This window comes from Polypterus senegalus, chromosome 16 (assembly GCF_016835505.1).
Source record: "Polypterus senegalus isolate Bchr_013 chromosome 16, ASM1683550v1, whole genome shotgun sequence".
NCBI lineage: Eukaryota > Metazoa > Chordata > Cladistia > Polypteriformes > Polypteridae > Polypterus > Polypterus senegalus.
The window spans coordinates 7495801-7509441 of NC_053169.1; the positions used below are offsets into that span (position 1 = coordinate 7495801).

Sequence of the window (13641 nt, forward strand, 5' to 3'; positions counted from 1 at the left end):
TATATACACATATACACGCATACATACACACACATACTGTATACATATATAGATCTGCAGCTGGAAGTCCACAAAGGTAGAAAATGAATCACGTCTCATAAAGTAGTTTTTATTCCTGAGCTTTCAACCCCTGCTTTAGGGGCCTTCATCAGAGGATAATGCTTAGACTTACAAGAATCAAAGGCAATATATAGCAAAAAAATTACGTGGGGGGGTAATTGGGTGTAAAGTTTTGTTTATTACGAACATGTTCTTCTTAAGTTTGCATATGCTGGATTTATGTCCAAGTGTCTGTTGTGAAATTCCCAATAAGTTTGATGTGTCACATGACCCTCTTCCTATTGAAAAAACAAAAGTTGGATCCAAAATGGCCGACTTCAAAATGGCCACCATGGTCACCACCCATCTTGGAAAGTTTCCCCCCTCACATATACTAATGTGCCACAAACAGGAAGTTAATATCACCAACCATTCCCATTTTATTAAGGTGTATCCATGTAAATGACCCACCCTGTAGGTCACACCTCTGAATTTGTTTCATTAAATGGACTCCACGTGTGCTAAATTTGGACTGCAATGAGCTTTTTAAAAAGTCATTAGCTTAGGGTTCACTTACATTTTCCTTAGATTTTATAACCCGTCTTCGATGGGAAGCACAGCTAACTAGAACCATAAATCAGTAAATTTTTCTGCACCATTTAATATGCAAAACCCTTGCATCCTTCAGTCAGAGTTAGTGTTGATTATTTAGGAATGGGGAGTGTAAAAGGGGTTGGGGTACCAGCAAGTAATCCCATTTAATGAGAATAGGAAATTAAAGAAAACAAATAGCATACAGCCAGTCAAATGAAAAAGAAGAGGAATGGAGCTCTGCACCTGACGAAGGATCCACATAGACCAGGGGTGCCGAACTCCAGTCCTGGAGGGCCGCAGTGGCTGCAGGTTTTCATTCTAACCACATTCTTAATTAGTGACCTGTTTATTTCTGCTCTTTTTTGTTTTTCTGCTCTTTTGTCTTAGTTTTAATTAACTAAGGGGTCTGAGTCGAGTTATTTCTTTTTTCCTTAATTAGCAGCCAAACAATAATGAGACACAAAAGGAGTCTCCACGTGACCAGCTAACCACATTATCTGGACATAAAGAAAGGTGAGGGTCTCGGTAAGGTTGATCTCTCAGGTCATCACAACATTTTGACGATATTCTTAGAAAACACAGAAAATCAACCGTTTTGGAAATGTCTGCTGTGGCAGAATGAGAGCAGCAGCAAGCTGTGAAATTAAATAACGGGCTTAATTAACAGCAAGAATTGGCTTCTCATAAAGGAACTGGTTGGAGAGAAAATGGTTGGAGTTGGAAGCTCCAGTTTAGCTGGTCATCTTTTGGCTCGTTTCACATCTCATTTCTGTTTGGCTGCCATTTAATGAAGAAAAGAATCAATTGAGAGGACTGAATCCTTAAAAACAAGGCTGTTAAAATGAAGGGAAAAGGGTAATTAGCAGTGAAAGCTGCTTGTTGATTAGAAAAAGGGTTAGAATGAAAACCAGCAGCCACTGCGGCCCTCCAGGCCTGGAGTTCAACACCCGCGACGTAGACAGATGACACACCAGCAAATGTTGGCTTTGTGGTTTTTATACCGCCATCTTGGAAGGGGTGTCTCTTCATGGTGGAAACTTGAGTCACTTGTCATCTAGCTGTCGAGTGTCAGAACTGCAGATGGCATTAGTGAGAGTGCCCCCTCTCTGCTAGGGGTGGTACTGCTAAGCTTTTTTGGGAGCCTTGAAGGTGTTCCTTAAGTGCACCATATGTATCATCAGATACTCACAAGAGAGTCTGGTCACTTCTGTCACTCGTATTTGCTGAAGTGCCATTTCATAAACATCTTCACTGAGCACTTGTTGCCTTTTTCTTCTTTTTTTTTAGTCTCTCAAATCTTATATCACTGGAATTAAGAGAAAACCTTCTTACGTATTTACCTGAGTGAGTATGCTTCCTCTTTGTTTTAAAGTAGAATATGTTTAAATACATATTGTGTTATTCTTATTTTAATATCACGTCTTGTTGAGGATCTTGTATAGTCTGTAATTAACATTTTTTATTTAATGACGTGAGAACTAAGAATAAATGTTTTCTTTAAGGTCACTGGCTCAGCTTCATAAACTGGAAGAGCTCGATTTAGGAAACAATGAGCTTTATCGTTTGGTAAGTATAATATTTATTTATTTTTTTTATCTACAGTATATTAATAAAAGGCAAATCCCTCACTGACTCACTCACTCACTGACTCATCACTAATTCTTCAACTTCCCCTGTAGGTAGAAGGCTGAAATTTGGCAGGCTCATTCCTTACAGCTTACTTACAAAAGTTAAGCAGGTTTCATTTTGAAATTCTACGCGTAACGTTCATAACGGTCGACAACGTCCGCCATGTTGAACTTTCTTATTTATGCCCCCATCTTCACGAAATTTGGTAGGCGGCTTCCCTGCGCTAACCGAAACCGATGTACGTACTTATTTGGTGGCATGATGCCACTGTCGGCCACCATATTGAAGTTTTCAACAGTCTAATTGTTACTTATGGGCCCATCTTCAAGAAATTTCGGTGGTTCCCAACGCTAACTGAATCCTACTTTACTTCAAGACATATATACGTCCATAGCCTGCAGCTCGGTCACCGTGTGAGGCGGCGTTGGGTCCCCCATCCCAACCCTTCCAAGTGGTTGGCTGCCTGCCTATATAAAGCCGTCCGTCGCTCCGGTCCCTACATTCCCTTCCTTGCTTCGCCACGGGATTCACGTCTCCCTGCTGATACCTACAGCCTTTTTATTTAATCCACGGCTTCTCCGCTGTTTTATTGCTCATTTATTACGATTATAGTTATTGTGTAGGTATTTTACACTTGCTTTACATTGTTCAGGTACCCATTTCCTTTATCATTCCAACCGTACCCCCATTAACATGTCTATCGAGGTGATCACCATCGATCAAAGAACTGTCACTTACCGAGTGGTTTCCATGCCCGGAGATGGCACCTACCTTTTCCATTCTCTGTGTTACATATTGCACGGCCACATCAGGCTCACTCTTGATATCCATTGTGTCTTATGTATTGAATGACTGGCACAGGTTCAAGGTGTGGACTGATGACGGTACAGGAGATAATTAGACTACACAGGAGCACTAGAAGAGTGAAATGCTTAAGCCCTTCACCTATGGTTCTGCATGTGAGTTGATGGCTGCCGCTGAATTGTTCGGTTGTCACTTTCAAGTGTACCGAAATGGCCAAATATTTTACACCTTTCGACAACCGCCAATGCCTCTTAAACATCTTAGATTGACAGGTGACGATTTCAGTAGTGGACACTTTGATGTTTATGAATGTTTAAACTCTCAAAAGCTGGATGTGAAGTTATCGATGAAACCGGTTGTGTGCTTACAACGCTTGACAGATGCTGAATGTCACTTCAACACAACAAGCCCTACAAATACTGTAGTCATTGAAACAAACCATGAAACTCAAACCGATTATGACAGCAGCAATCCAAGCTGTGAGATTTGAGACAAGATTACTGTTCACATGGCCGACTGTACGTTACATGCTCAAGAGTAAGCTCAGCGCACAGCTTGGTCAGATTACAACCGGAGGGCGAACTCACAACGTGGTATACAAAGAGATCCTTAACAAATAATTATTGGGATATTTTCCCTCAGTTTAAAAAGGTTTAATTTTCTTCTTAATAAAAATTTTAAGGCAGTACTTTGCCGCTGCGAAGCGCGAGTATTTTGCTAGTCATACTAATAAAAGGTAAAGCCCTCACTCACTCACTCACTGACTCATCACTAATTCTCCAACTTCCCGTGTAGGTAGATGGCTGAAATTTAGCAGGCTCATTCCTTACAGCTTACTTACAAAAGTTGGGCAAGTTTCATTTCGAAATTCTACGCGTAATGGTCATAACTGGAACCTATTTCTCTCCATATACTGTAATGGACTTTAGCGCGATGGCCGTGGGGGGCGGAGCTGCATGTGACATCATCACGCCTCCCACATAATCACGTGATCTGACTGTGAACGCAGTACGTAGAAACGAAGGAAGAGCTCCCAAAGAGCGCTGAAGATAAACGCCGAATACTTTATTCGCGAGATAAAAGTTTCTCGCTACAGCAATTTTAACTCCGTTACAAAGTGATCCAAAGTCTCGTTTATACCTCGTGTCTTCTCATTAAACGTTTAAGTGCCGGGTCTTAGCTAACATTAAATAAAGCCGTGGACATTGCAACATCACACAAGAGAGCGGCTCACGTGAACTGACTGAGCGCAGATGCAGTGATCACTTCCATGCATCAAACCTGTTCAAAAAACACATTACACAATTGACAAGGTAGGAAAAGAATGTGCTCTGAGTTGAGCTCCACGGCTAACGCGGTCTTGCGGAAGCAACTTCGTCACATTGCCACCAAATACTCACAGAAAAATCCACAAGTTAATACACACGCTGTCTCTAGAGTTTCTCCACATTCTGAATGTATTCCACGCATCCCGTTACACCCTCTGATCTCCCATTTCAATTCAGATGCCTCCAATTTCCAGTAAGGCTCTGCTGTGCGATGACAAGTAAGAAGTCTCAGGGACAGACCCTACAAAAGGTTGCCATTGATTTGAAGCAACTTTGCTTTCCTCCTGGACAAAACTATACGTTACATTCTCAAAAGTAATGTCAGTGCACAGCTTGGTCATATTACAACCGGAGTGCTGAACTGACAACGTGGTATACAAAGAGACCCTTAACAGATAGTTATTGGGATATTTTCCCTCAGTTTAAAAAGGTTTACTTTTCTTCTTAATAAAAATTTAAAAGCAGTTCTTCGTCGCTGCAAAGGGCGGGGATTTTGCTATATACAATATATGTAGTGGGTACAGAAAGTATTCAGACCCCCTTTAATTTTTCACTCTTTGTTATATTGCAGCCATTTGCTAAAATCATTTAAATTATTTTTTTTCCTCATTAATGTACACACAGCACCCCATATTGAAAGACAAAAAAAAAAGAATTTTTGAAATTGTTGCAGATTTATTAAAAAAGACAAACTGAAATATCACCTGGTCCTAAGTATTCAGACCCTTTGCTCAGTATTTAGTAGAAGCCCCCTTTTGAGCTCATCCAGCCAGGAGTCTTCTTGGGAAAGATGCAACAAGTTTTTCACACCTGGATTTGGGGATCCTCTGCCATTCCTCCCTGTACTTGGCCGCATTCATCTTTCCTTCGATTGCAACCCGTCATCCTGTCCCTGCAGCTGAAAAACACCCCCACAGCATGATGCTACCACCACCATGCTTCACTGTGGGGACTGTATTGGACAAGTGATGAGCAGTGCCTGGTTGTCTCCACACATACCGCTTAGAATTAAGGCCAAAAAGTTCTATCTTGGTCTCATCATACCAGAGAATCTTATTTCTCAACATCTCGGAGTCCTTCAGGTGTCTTTTAGCAAACTCCATGTGGGCCGTCATGTGTCTTGCACTGAGGAGAGGCTTCCGACAGGCCACTCTGCCATAAAGCCCTGACTGGTGGAGGGCTGCAGTGATGGTTGACTTTCTACAACTTTCTCCCATCTCCTGACTGCATCTCTGGAGCTCAGCCAAAGTGATCTTTGGGTTCTTCTTTACCTCTCTCACCAAGGCTCTTCTCCCCCGGTAGCTCAGTTTGGCCGGACGGCCAGCTCTAGGAAGGGTTCTGGTCGTCCCAAACGCCTTCCATTTAAGGATTATGGAGGCCACTGTGCTCTTAGGAACCTTAAGTGCAGCAGAAATTTTTGTAACCTCGGCCAGATCTGTGCCTTGCCACAATTCTGTCTCTGAGCTCTTCAGGCAGTTCCTTTGACCTCCTGATTCTCATTTGCTCCGACATGCATTGTGAGCTGTAAGGTCTTATATAGACAGACAGGTGTGAGGCTTTCCTAATCAAGTCCAATCAGTAGAATCAAACACAGCTGGACTCAAATGAAGGTGATCTCAAGGATGAGCAGAAGAAATGGAAAGCACCGGAGTTAAATATATGAGTGTCACAGCAAAGGGTCTGAATACTTAGGACCAGGTGAGATTTCAGTTTTTCTTTTTTAATAAATCTGCAACAGTTTCAAAAATTCTTTTTTTGTCAGTCAATATGGGGTGCTGTGTGTACATTAATGAGGAAAAAATTAATTTAAATGATTTTAGCAAATGGCTGCAATATAGCAAAGAGTGAAAAATTGAAGAGGGTCTGAATACTTTCTGTACCCACTGTATATACTGTATGTATGTGTGTATGTATGTATGTGTGTATATATATATATATATATATATATATATATATATATATATATATATATATATATTGTCAGGGATGCCAGAGGCCATGACCTGGCCCGGACGCCATCATGAGGGACCGGATGTGGGTCTGTGCCCACCCTGGATCACGTGGGGGTCGCCTTCCTGGTTGCTTTGGGGACCCACGGGTACAGGGCATGGAAGCTCCACCCTGTAGGGGCCCGTGGTCACCGGCAGGAGGTGCCCCAATGCCTTGGGGACCTGTTAGAAGAATTAGGACGGGTGCGCGGAGAGCTGCCGGGAGGACAGCCGGCACTTCCGCCACGCTGGGGCGTGGCTAGAAGAGGAATGCCGGGAACACCTGGGGCTCATCCGGGGACTGTATAAAAGGGGCCGTCTCCCTTCATTCGGGGCTGGAGTCGGAGGCGGAAGGACAAAGCTCAGGAGAGCTGTGGAGGCGGCCCGAAGAGAAAGGCATTGTGGCCAGGAACTGTGATTGGGGTATTGGTGCACGTGACTGGGGTCTGAGTGACCAATGAACTGGGGTCTTTGTGACCATATCATTTGTATATATTGTAAATAAACGTGTGGTGGTGTTTTATCAACATGTCCGCCTGTCTGTGTCCGGGCCGGGTTCACAATATATATATATATATATATATATATATATATATATATATATATTTATGTAGATATTTATGTAGATATATATATTTATGTAGATATATATATTTATGTAGATATGTATATATATATTTATGTAGATATGTATGTGTGTATGTATGTAGATATTGTCGCAGGCGGCTGGTGATGGAGCCCAGCCTGGACACCCAGGAGCACCGGAGGAGGACTTGTATTGTTTCTGTTTCACTTTAATATGCTGTATTTGTTACACCTGGGATAAAAAGTAAGCAAACTATCGCTGCTTAAATCAGTTGATATATAAACGTTTGTGCTTCCAAGGGAAAGTGCTTTTTTTTTTTTTAAAGAAACCTAATAAATAAATACCATTATTATCTTATATATAAGTATCTATGCATGTCTGTCTGTCCGGCCTGGAAGTGTGAGGTTACAGCATGAAGCTCAAAAAGGCGGCCCCCAAGTTAACGAGTCGGAAGAAGAACGAAGTGCGAGGCTACGGCGTTAGGTTGAAAGAAAAGCGAAACCTCCGACTAAAGACAAATTCACGGAGCTGCTAATACACAAGCGAGGCGAGCACATCGACAACATGAAACCTCCGAGGAGAGATAAAACCTAACCTTTAACCTGTGCGTTAATTCTTCAGTCACACAAGACTCCTGATATTCCAGTTGTTCCATCTTCACTGTTTAGATGAGAAGAGGCCATTAAGCTCAACAAAGCTCACTAGTCCTCTCCAATTAAAGCTTCCAATTCGAAAAGATCGAGTTTTTAAGGTCCCTAAAATCCTTCTGTCCATTCAACTTGTGTAAAGAAAAACTTGGTAATATTTCTGCAAACAAGTTTCCAACAGTGTCCACAAGTACTTTTTAAACTCTTTTTAAAGTTACAGCATTAGTCCACTGGACTAACTCCCTTCATAATCTTAAAACACTTCACTCAGGTCTCCTCTTAATCTTCTTTTTCTTAAACTGTAAAGGCTCAGCTCTTTTAATCTTTCCTCATAACTCATCCCCTGTAGCTCTTCTCAGCCTAGTCGCTCTTCTCTGGACCTTCTCTGGTGCTGTTATGTCCTTTTTGTAGCCTGGAGACCCAAACTGCACCCAGGACTCCAGATGAGGCCTCACCGGTTTGTTATAAAGCTCCTGTGACTTGTACTGCACACATCAAGGCGCTATATAACCTGACATTCTGTTTGCCTTCTTAATGGCCATTTGACCTCAGCATTGGGGTCTTACAATGTGATACAGTATATGGATGCTAGTTTTCTACTAATTACATATTCATGTTTTATAAGCTTGTATGGATTTTTTTAAATTACTTATTCATTATCAAATTGTATTTGTTTTTTCTTTTCTCATACCTTTCTCTTGTGACATCTGTTTTATTGATTTATTTTTTTTTATTTTATTGGTAGAAAGTAACATTCCATGCAATCAAATCTTTGATATCCTTTATATGAAATTGTGCAATAGAAATGAATGATGGTGTTGTTATTAATGTACATGTATATTCAAATATCAGTTTAGATTTATTTATTAATACAGGCTTGACTATTTTTTAGCTAGCATCACTGTGTCGTGGAACCAGGATTAGGCCTGTGACTACTTGGGAAACAGCTGCAATAAAACATGTTTGCAATCCCAAAGGTATCCTTATCCTTATCAAGGAAACCATAAATGTCCAGAATTTTTTTATTTAAGTAAAACACGGACGATAACAATCTGTAATCTTAGCAGGGTTGGTTGTGATGCTTAGCTTGGGAATGGTGGTACAATAAGTCAGTCTTTATAATGGAGTCCAAATGTGCCTTATTATTACTAGAATTAGTTCTGGTCTGCTGAATAATACTTACAAATTATTTCCTTCCCTGCTCTTAAATATGTAATAATGCTGTATTTCTGAATTATCACTAATTTTATTTATTTATTTGTTTTAGCCTGAAACGATAGGTTCACTTTCAAACTTGAAGGACCTGTGGTTGGATGGGAATCAGTTAGCAGATCTGCCAGTGGTGCGTATCACTTTACTCTGTGACCCTAAAATTGCCAGTCCAGTTAAGTGGAGTTCTTGTCATTTGAACTGAATGGGTGATTTTACTTTTACGCTATTTTGTAAATAGTACAGAGTTATGGAGTTACCTCTAATTTTAGCATTTTTCTTACAAACAAGTATGTGTCCACTGTGAATGTGAGTTGAAAGAATATTTTCGTGCAGAGGACAGTGAGATATTAAACTTGGGTCTTCCATCCATCCGTTATCCAACCCGCTATATCCTAACTACAGGGTCACGGGGTCAGCCGGAGCCAACACAGGGCACAAGGCAGGAAACAAACACCGGGCAGGGCGCACACACACACACACACACACCAAGCACACACTAGGGACAATTTAGGATCGCCAGTCCACCTAACCTGCAAGTCTTTGGACTGTGGGAGGAAACCCACGCAGACACGGGGAGAACATGCAAACCCCACAGAGGGAGTACCCGGGAAGTGAACCTGAGTCTCCTAACTGCAAGGCAGCAGCGCCAACGTGCCACCCTGGAGGTCAAGCATCACCCCAAAAGCTGATAGTAGATGTCACATAGTATACGTGTACCAAATTTCAGCTCAATCGGCCAAATGGTTTGCGAGCTACAGGTGATTTAAAATCCTCGACAGACAAACGGACAGCTATGGTAGCGTATTACATATAAAGATTTCCCCCCCCTAATGTTGCTGGGATTGGCTCCTAATGCCCTGGTCCTCTGCGAAAAGTGAAAGTGGGCATGTGTATGAATATTGGATGGCCTGGCACTTGCTGTCTAGAGAGGCTCCAGCTGCCCATGAACTTGTTAAAAGAACCAGGCTGTAAAAGCAGATGTATAGTTTCAGTCTTTCTCTGTTGTTTTATTATGTCTTACTTACGTTTCTTATCAGCGCAACAAGCCAAACGGCCAGAGTCCTTGACAGATTATTTTTTGCTGACTGAAGTAAAAAAAAAAACCTGCCTTTAAAAAAGATAATTTAAAAAAAAAATAATAAATTCTGCCAATTGCCTAAAGCTTCTTAGAGTGACTGCAATCTGAAAATCTTAACTGCATTTTCCTTTTACAGTAAATGTATCGTAAAATGTTTACAAGTCTGAACAAGAGCAATTTCTTTTCATTTTAAATAGGAAATTGGAAGCATGAAAAACCTGCTTTGTTTGGATGTGTCAGAGAATAAACTGGAAAGGCTCCCTGAAGAGATCAGCGGGCTGTCTGCACTGACTGACCTCCATGTATCCCAGAATCTTCTTGAGACTTTGCCGGAGGGCGTAGGTATGTAAATCTTATATTTCTCAAGACCCAAACCAAACCCTCCATGATCCTGTACCACCACAGTCACGGATATCAAATCAGGACACAGGACACACGTTTCTGCAGTCTCTTGTTACATCTGTTATGAGTGGGAAGCCACAAGATGCCAAGTGGCATTAGGGCCTTAGGATTAAAAAACATCATTGAAACGATTCTTCTGGGATAAGTGTTTCCAAACATGTATGGATAGATTGATGGAGCTTTTACTGTGTCTCTGTACTTTTGTGTTTGTTCTTTATTTTGCCTTATGCAATTTCTCATATTAGGAATTTGTTAGTTTTTGCATACCCCTTGGGGTCAGAGCGCAGGGTCAGCCATTGTACAACACCCCTGGAGACTCAAGGGCCCAGCAGAGTAGGATCTCTTTTGGCAGACACGGGGATTCGAACCGGCATCCTTTGGGATACCAGCGCAGATCCTTGGCCTCAGAGCCACCACTTCCGCCCTTTTTTGTTTATTGTGTTTTTTGTTAAAAAAAAAAAAAATGGTGTTCATTATAGGACAGGCACTGTACAGTCGTATGAAAAAGTTTGGGAACCCCTCTTAATTCTTTGGATTTTTGTTTCTCACTGGCTGAGCTTTCAAAGTATCAACTTCCTTTTAATATCTGACATGCCTTATGGACACAGTAGGATTTAGGCAGTAACATTAAATTTATTGGATTAACAGAAAATATGTAATATGCATCCTAACAAAATTAGACAGGTGCATAAATGTGGGCACCCCAACCAGAGATATGACATCAATACTTAGCTGAGCTTCCTTTGCCCCTTTGAGCCTCCAGACGCTGTCCTCCTATAGCCTGTGACGAGTGTCTGGATTTTGGATGGAGGTATTTCTGACCATTCTTCATACAAAATCTCTCCAGCTCAGTTCAATTTGATGGACAGCCTGCTTCAAATCATCCCATAGATTATTGATGATATTCAAGTCAGGGGACTGTGACGGCCATTCCTGAACATTGTACTTCTCCCTCTGCATAAATGCCTTTGTAGATTTCAACTGTGTTTTGGGTCATCGTCTTGTTGGAATATCCAACCCCTGCATAAGTAACTTCAACTTTCTGACTGATACTTGAACATTATCCTGAAGAATTTGTTGATATTGGGTTGAATTCATCCGACCCTTGACTTTAACAAGGGCCCCAGTCCCTGAAGTAGCCACACAGCCCCACAGCATGATGGGACCTCCACCAAATTTGACAGGAGGTAGCAGGTGTTTTCCTTGGAATGCGGTGTTCTTCTTCCGCCATGCAAAGCGCTTTTTGTTCTGACCAAATAACTCCATTTGTGTCTCATCAGTTCAAAGCACTTTATTCCAAAATGAATCTGGCTCGTCTAAATGAGCATTTGATACAACAAGCGACTCTGTTTGTGGCGTGAGTGCAGAAAGGGCTTCTTTCTCATCACCCTGCCTGCCATACGGATGTTCTTTGTACAAATTGCGCTGAATTGCAGAACGATGTTCAGATACACCATCTGCAGTGAGATGTTCTTGCAGGTCTTTGGAGGTGATCTGTGGTTGTCTGTCCCCATTCTAACAATCCTGCTCATATGCCACTCCTGTACTTTTCTTGGCCTGCCAGACTTGGGTTGGTTTAACATGAACTGTGCCTGTGGCCTTCCATTTCCTGATTCCATTCCTTACAGTTGAAACTGACAGTTTAAACCTCTCAGATGGCTTTTGTGTCCTTCCCCTAAACCAGGAGACTCAACAATCTTTCTTTTCAGATCTTTGGAGAGTTGCTTTGAGGATCCCATGCTGTCTGTCACTCTTCAGAGGAGAGTCAAAGGGAAGGAAGCACAACTTACAATTGACCACCTTAAATACCTTTGACCACTCATGATTGGACACTCCTGTCTATGAAGTTCAAGGCTTGATGAGCTCATCATACCAAGTAATCAGCATTGAGCAGCAACAGGCATTCAAATCAGCACAATGACAAGGGGACCCACATTTGTGCACAGCCAGTTTCCACATTTGATTTCATTTCATACAACTAAATACAGCGCCACTAAAAATCTTTGTTCGGAAAACACCGCAGTGCTCAGATGTTCCTAGGAAATGAAAGACACACCACTGACATCTTTATTGTTGAAAGGAGAGTCAGTGATTATGCAGGCTGAGAGGAGTTCCCAAACTTTTTTCATGACTGTATATACTGCCTATAAAAAAGTATTCATCACCTTATTGTTATACAATCACAACTTACAATCACAGTGAATTCATTTGGACTCTTTGAACACTGATCAACAGAAAGAGGCTCTTTAATGTCAATTAGCAGGTTCAAATGTGCATCAGTAAATCAGTTCTTTACAGAAACCCGATTTCTAAAATGCTGTGTAAACCCCTATTGTGATTTAAGAAATCAGGTTATTGGCCGTCTTAACAGCGTTATAGACCCCTGGAGCAAAGCAGTGCACTGGGACTTTTACCTACACAACCATTCACAGGAATTAAAATGTAAATTGTCGATTTAAATGAAACATATATTTATTGTATTGGTACTTCCAACAAAACCAGTGTTTAAACATTTAAAAACATGCAGTACAACAAAGACGAATCAACACAAACGTCTCAACAATACAACATGAGCCTTAAAAAAACACAAAAATGTCATCGTATAAATGATACTCGATTGGTAAACCATACAGATGGAGATGGCAGAGTATGAAATTACTATGAATTTTTTATTATTAATCAAGAGTTTGGGAAATTTCTTTGGAGAGAATTGAGTTGAAGTGACGTTAACAGATACGCTTTCACGTGAGGTCGTGCGTGCGATCCGTAGACATATGGTCACGTGAGGTCGCAGAGGTGACCGTGATACTAAATCAGAGGCGAATGCCAATTTCGAACACAATAGCAAATATTTATAGTTGAGTATAGTATTTATTTATTGACAGCAAGTCTCAACATACATGGATTAGCCTGGGGCCCAGCATGCCCTTGCGTTAAGACGGCCCTGGCCTCTGAGAATCCTGATTAACGGAGGTAGATTTCTCTGCGAATAATTCAATTATGTTGCCATGTAAACCCTTAATCGGGTTATTGTGAAGGAGTTTGTAGTCTTTGCATGTCCATTGCACTTTGTCAGCCTGCTCATATATTTGCTTCACACACGATTTCAGCAGCCACAGGTAGAAGCGTCCATAAAATACATTTCCAAAAAAAGGCAAAAAATGCTCTAGAGATCGCATTATTTCTACTCCTGGCTGAAAGAAACTGCTTTAGTATTTCAGAAATTGCTAGATTTATGTTGATTGGCTGAATATTCAGTGCCCAGCTCAGCAACACAATCCCGATAGCAGTAGGGTTAAAGTATATTAACAGTAATGTGCGTTATGTTGTCTGA

The 13641-nt window shown here is 41.3% G+C and overlaps 1 protein-coding gene across 1 annotated transcript in view; it reads left to right on the forward strand.

The window, feature by feature from the left end:
* Window positions 1-13641, forward strand: part of lrrc1 (leucine rich repeat containing 1) — a 137452-nt gene that overhangs the window by 84996 nt on the left and 38815 nt on the right. Inside the window, exons 5-8 of the mRNA XM_039737823.1 lie at window positions 1921-1977; window positions 2136-2199; window positions 8883-8957; window positions 10103-10247. Of these exons, the coding sequence (XP_039593757.1) occupies window positions 1921-1977; window positions 2136-2199; window positions 8883-8957; window positions 10103-10247 (341 nt within the window). The remainder of the gene's footprint in view (window positions 1-1920; window positions 1978-2135; window positions 2200-8882; window positions 8958-10102; window positions 10248-13641) is intronic.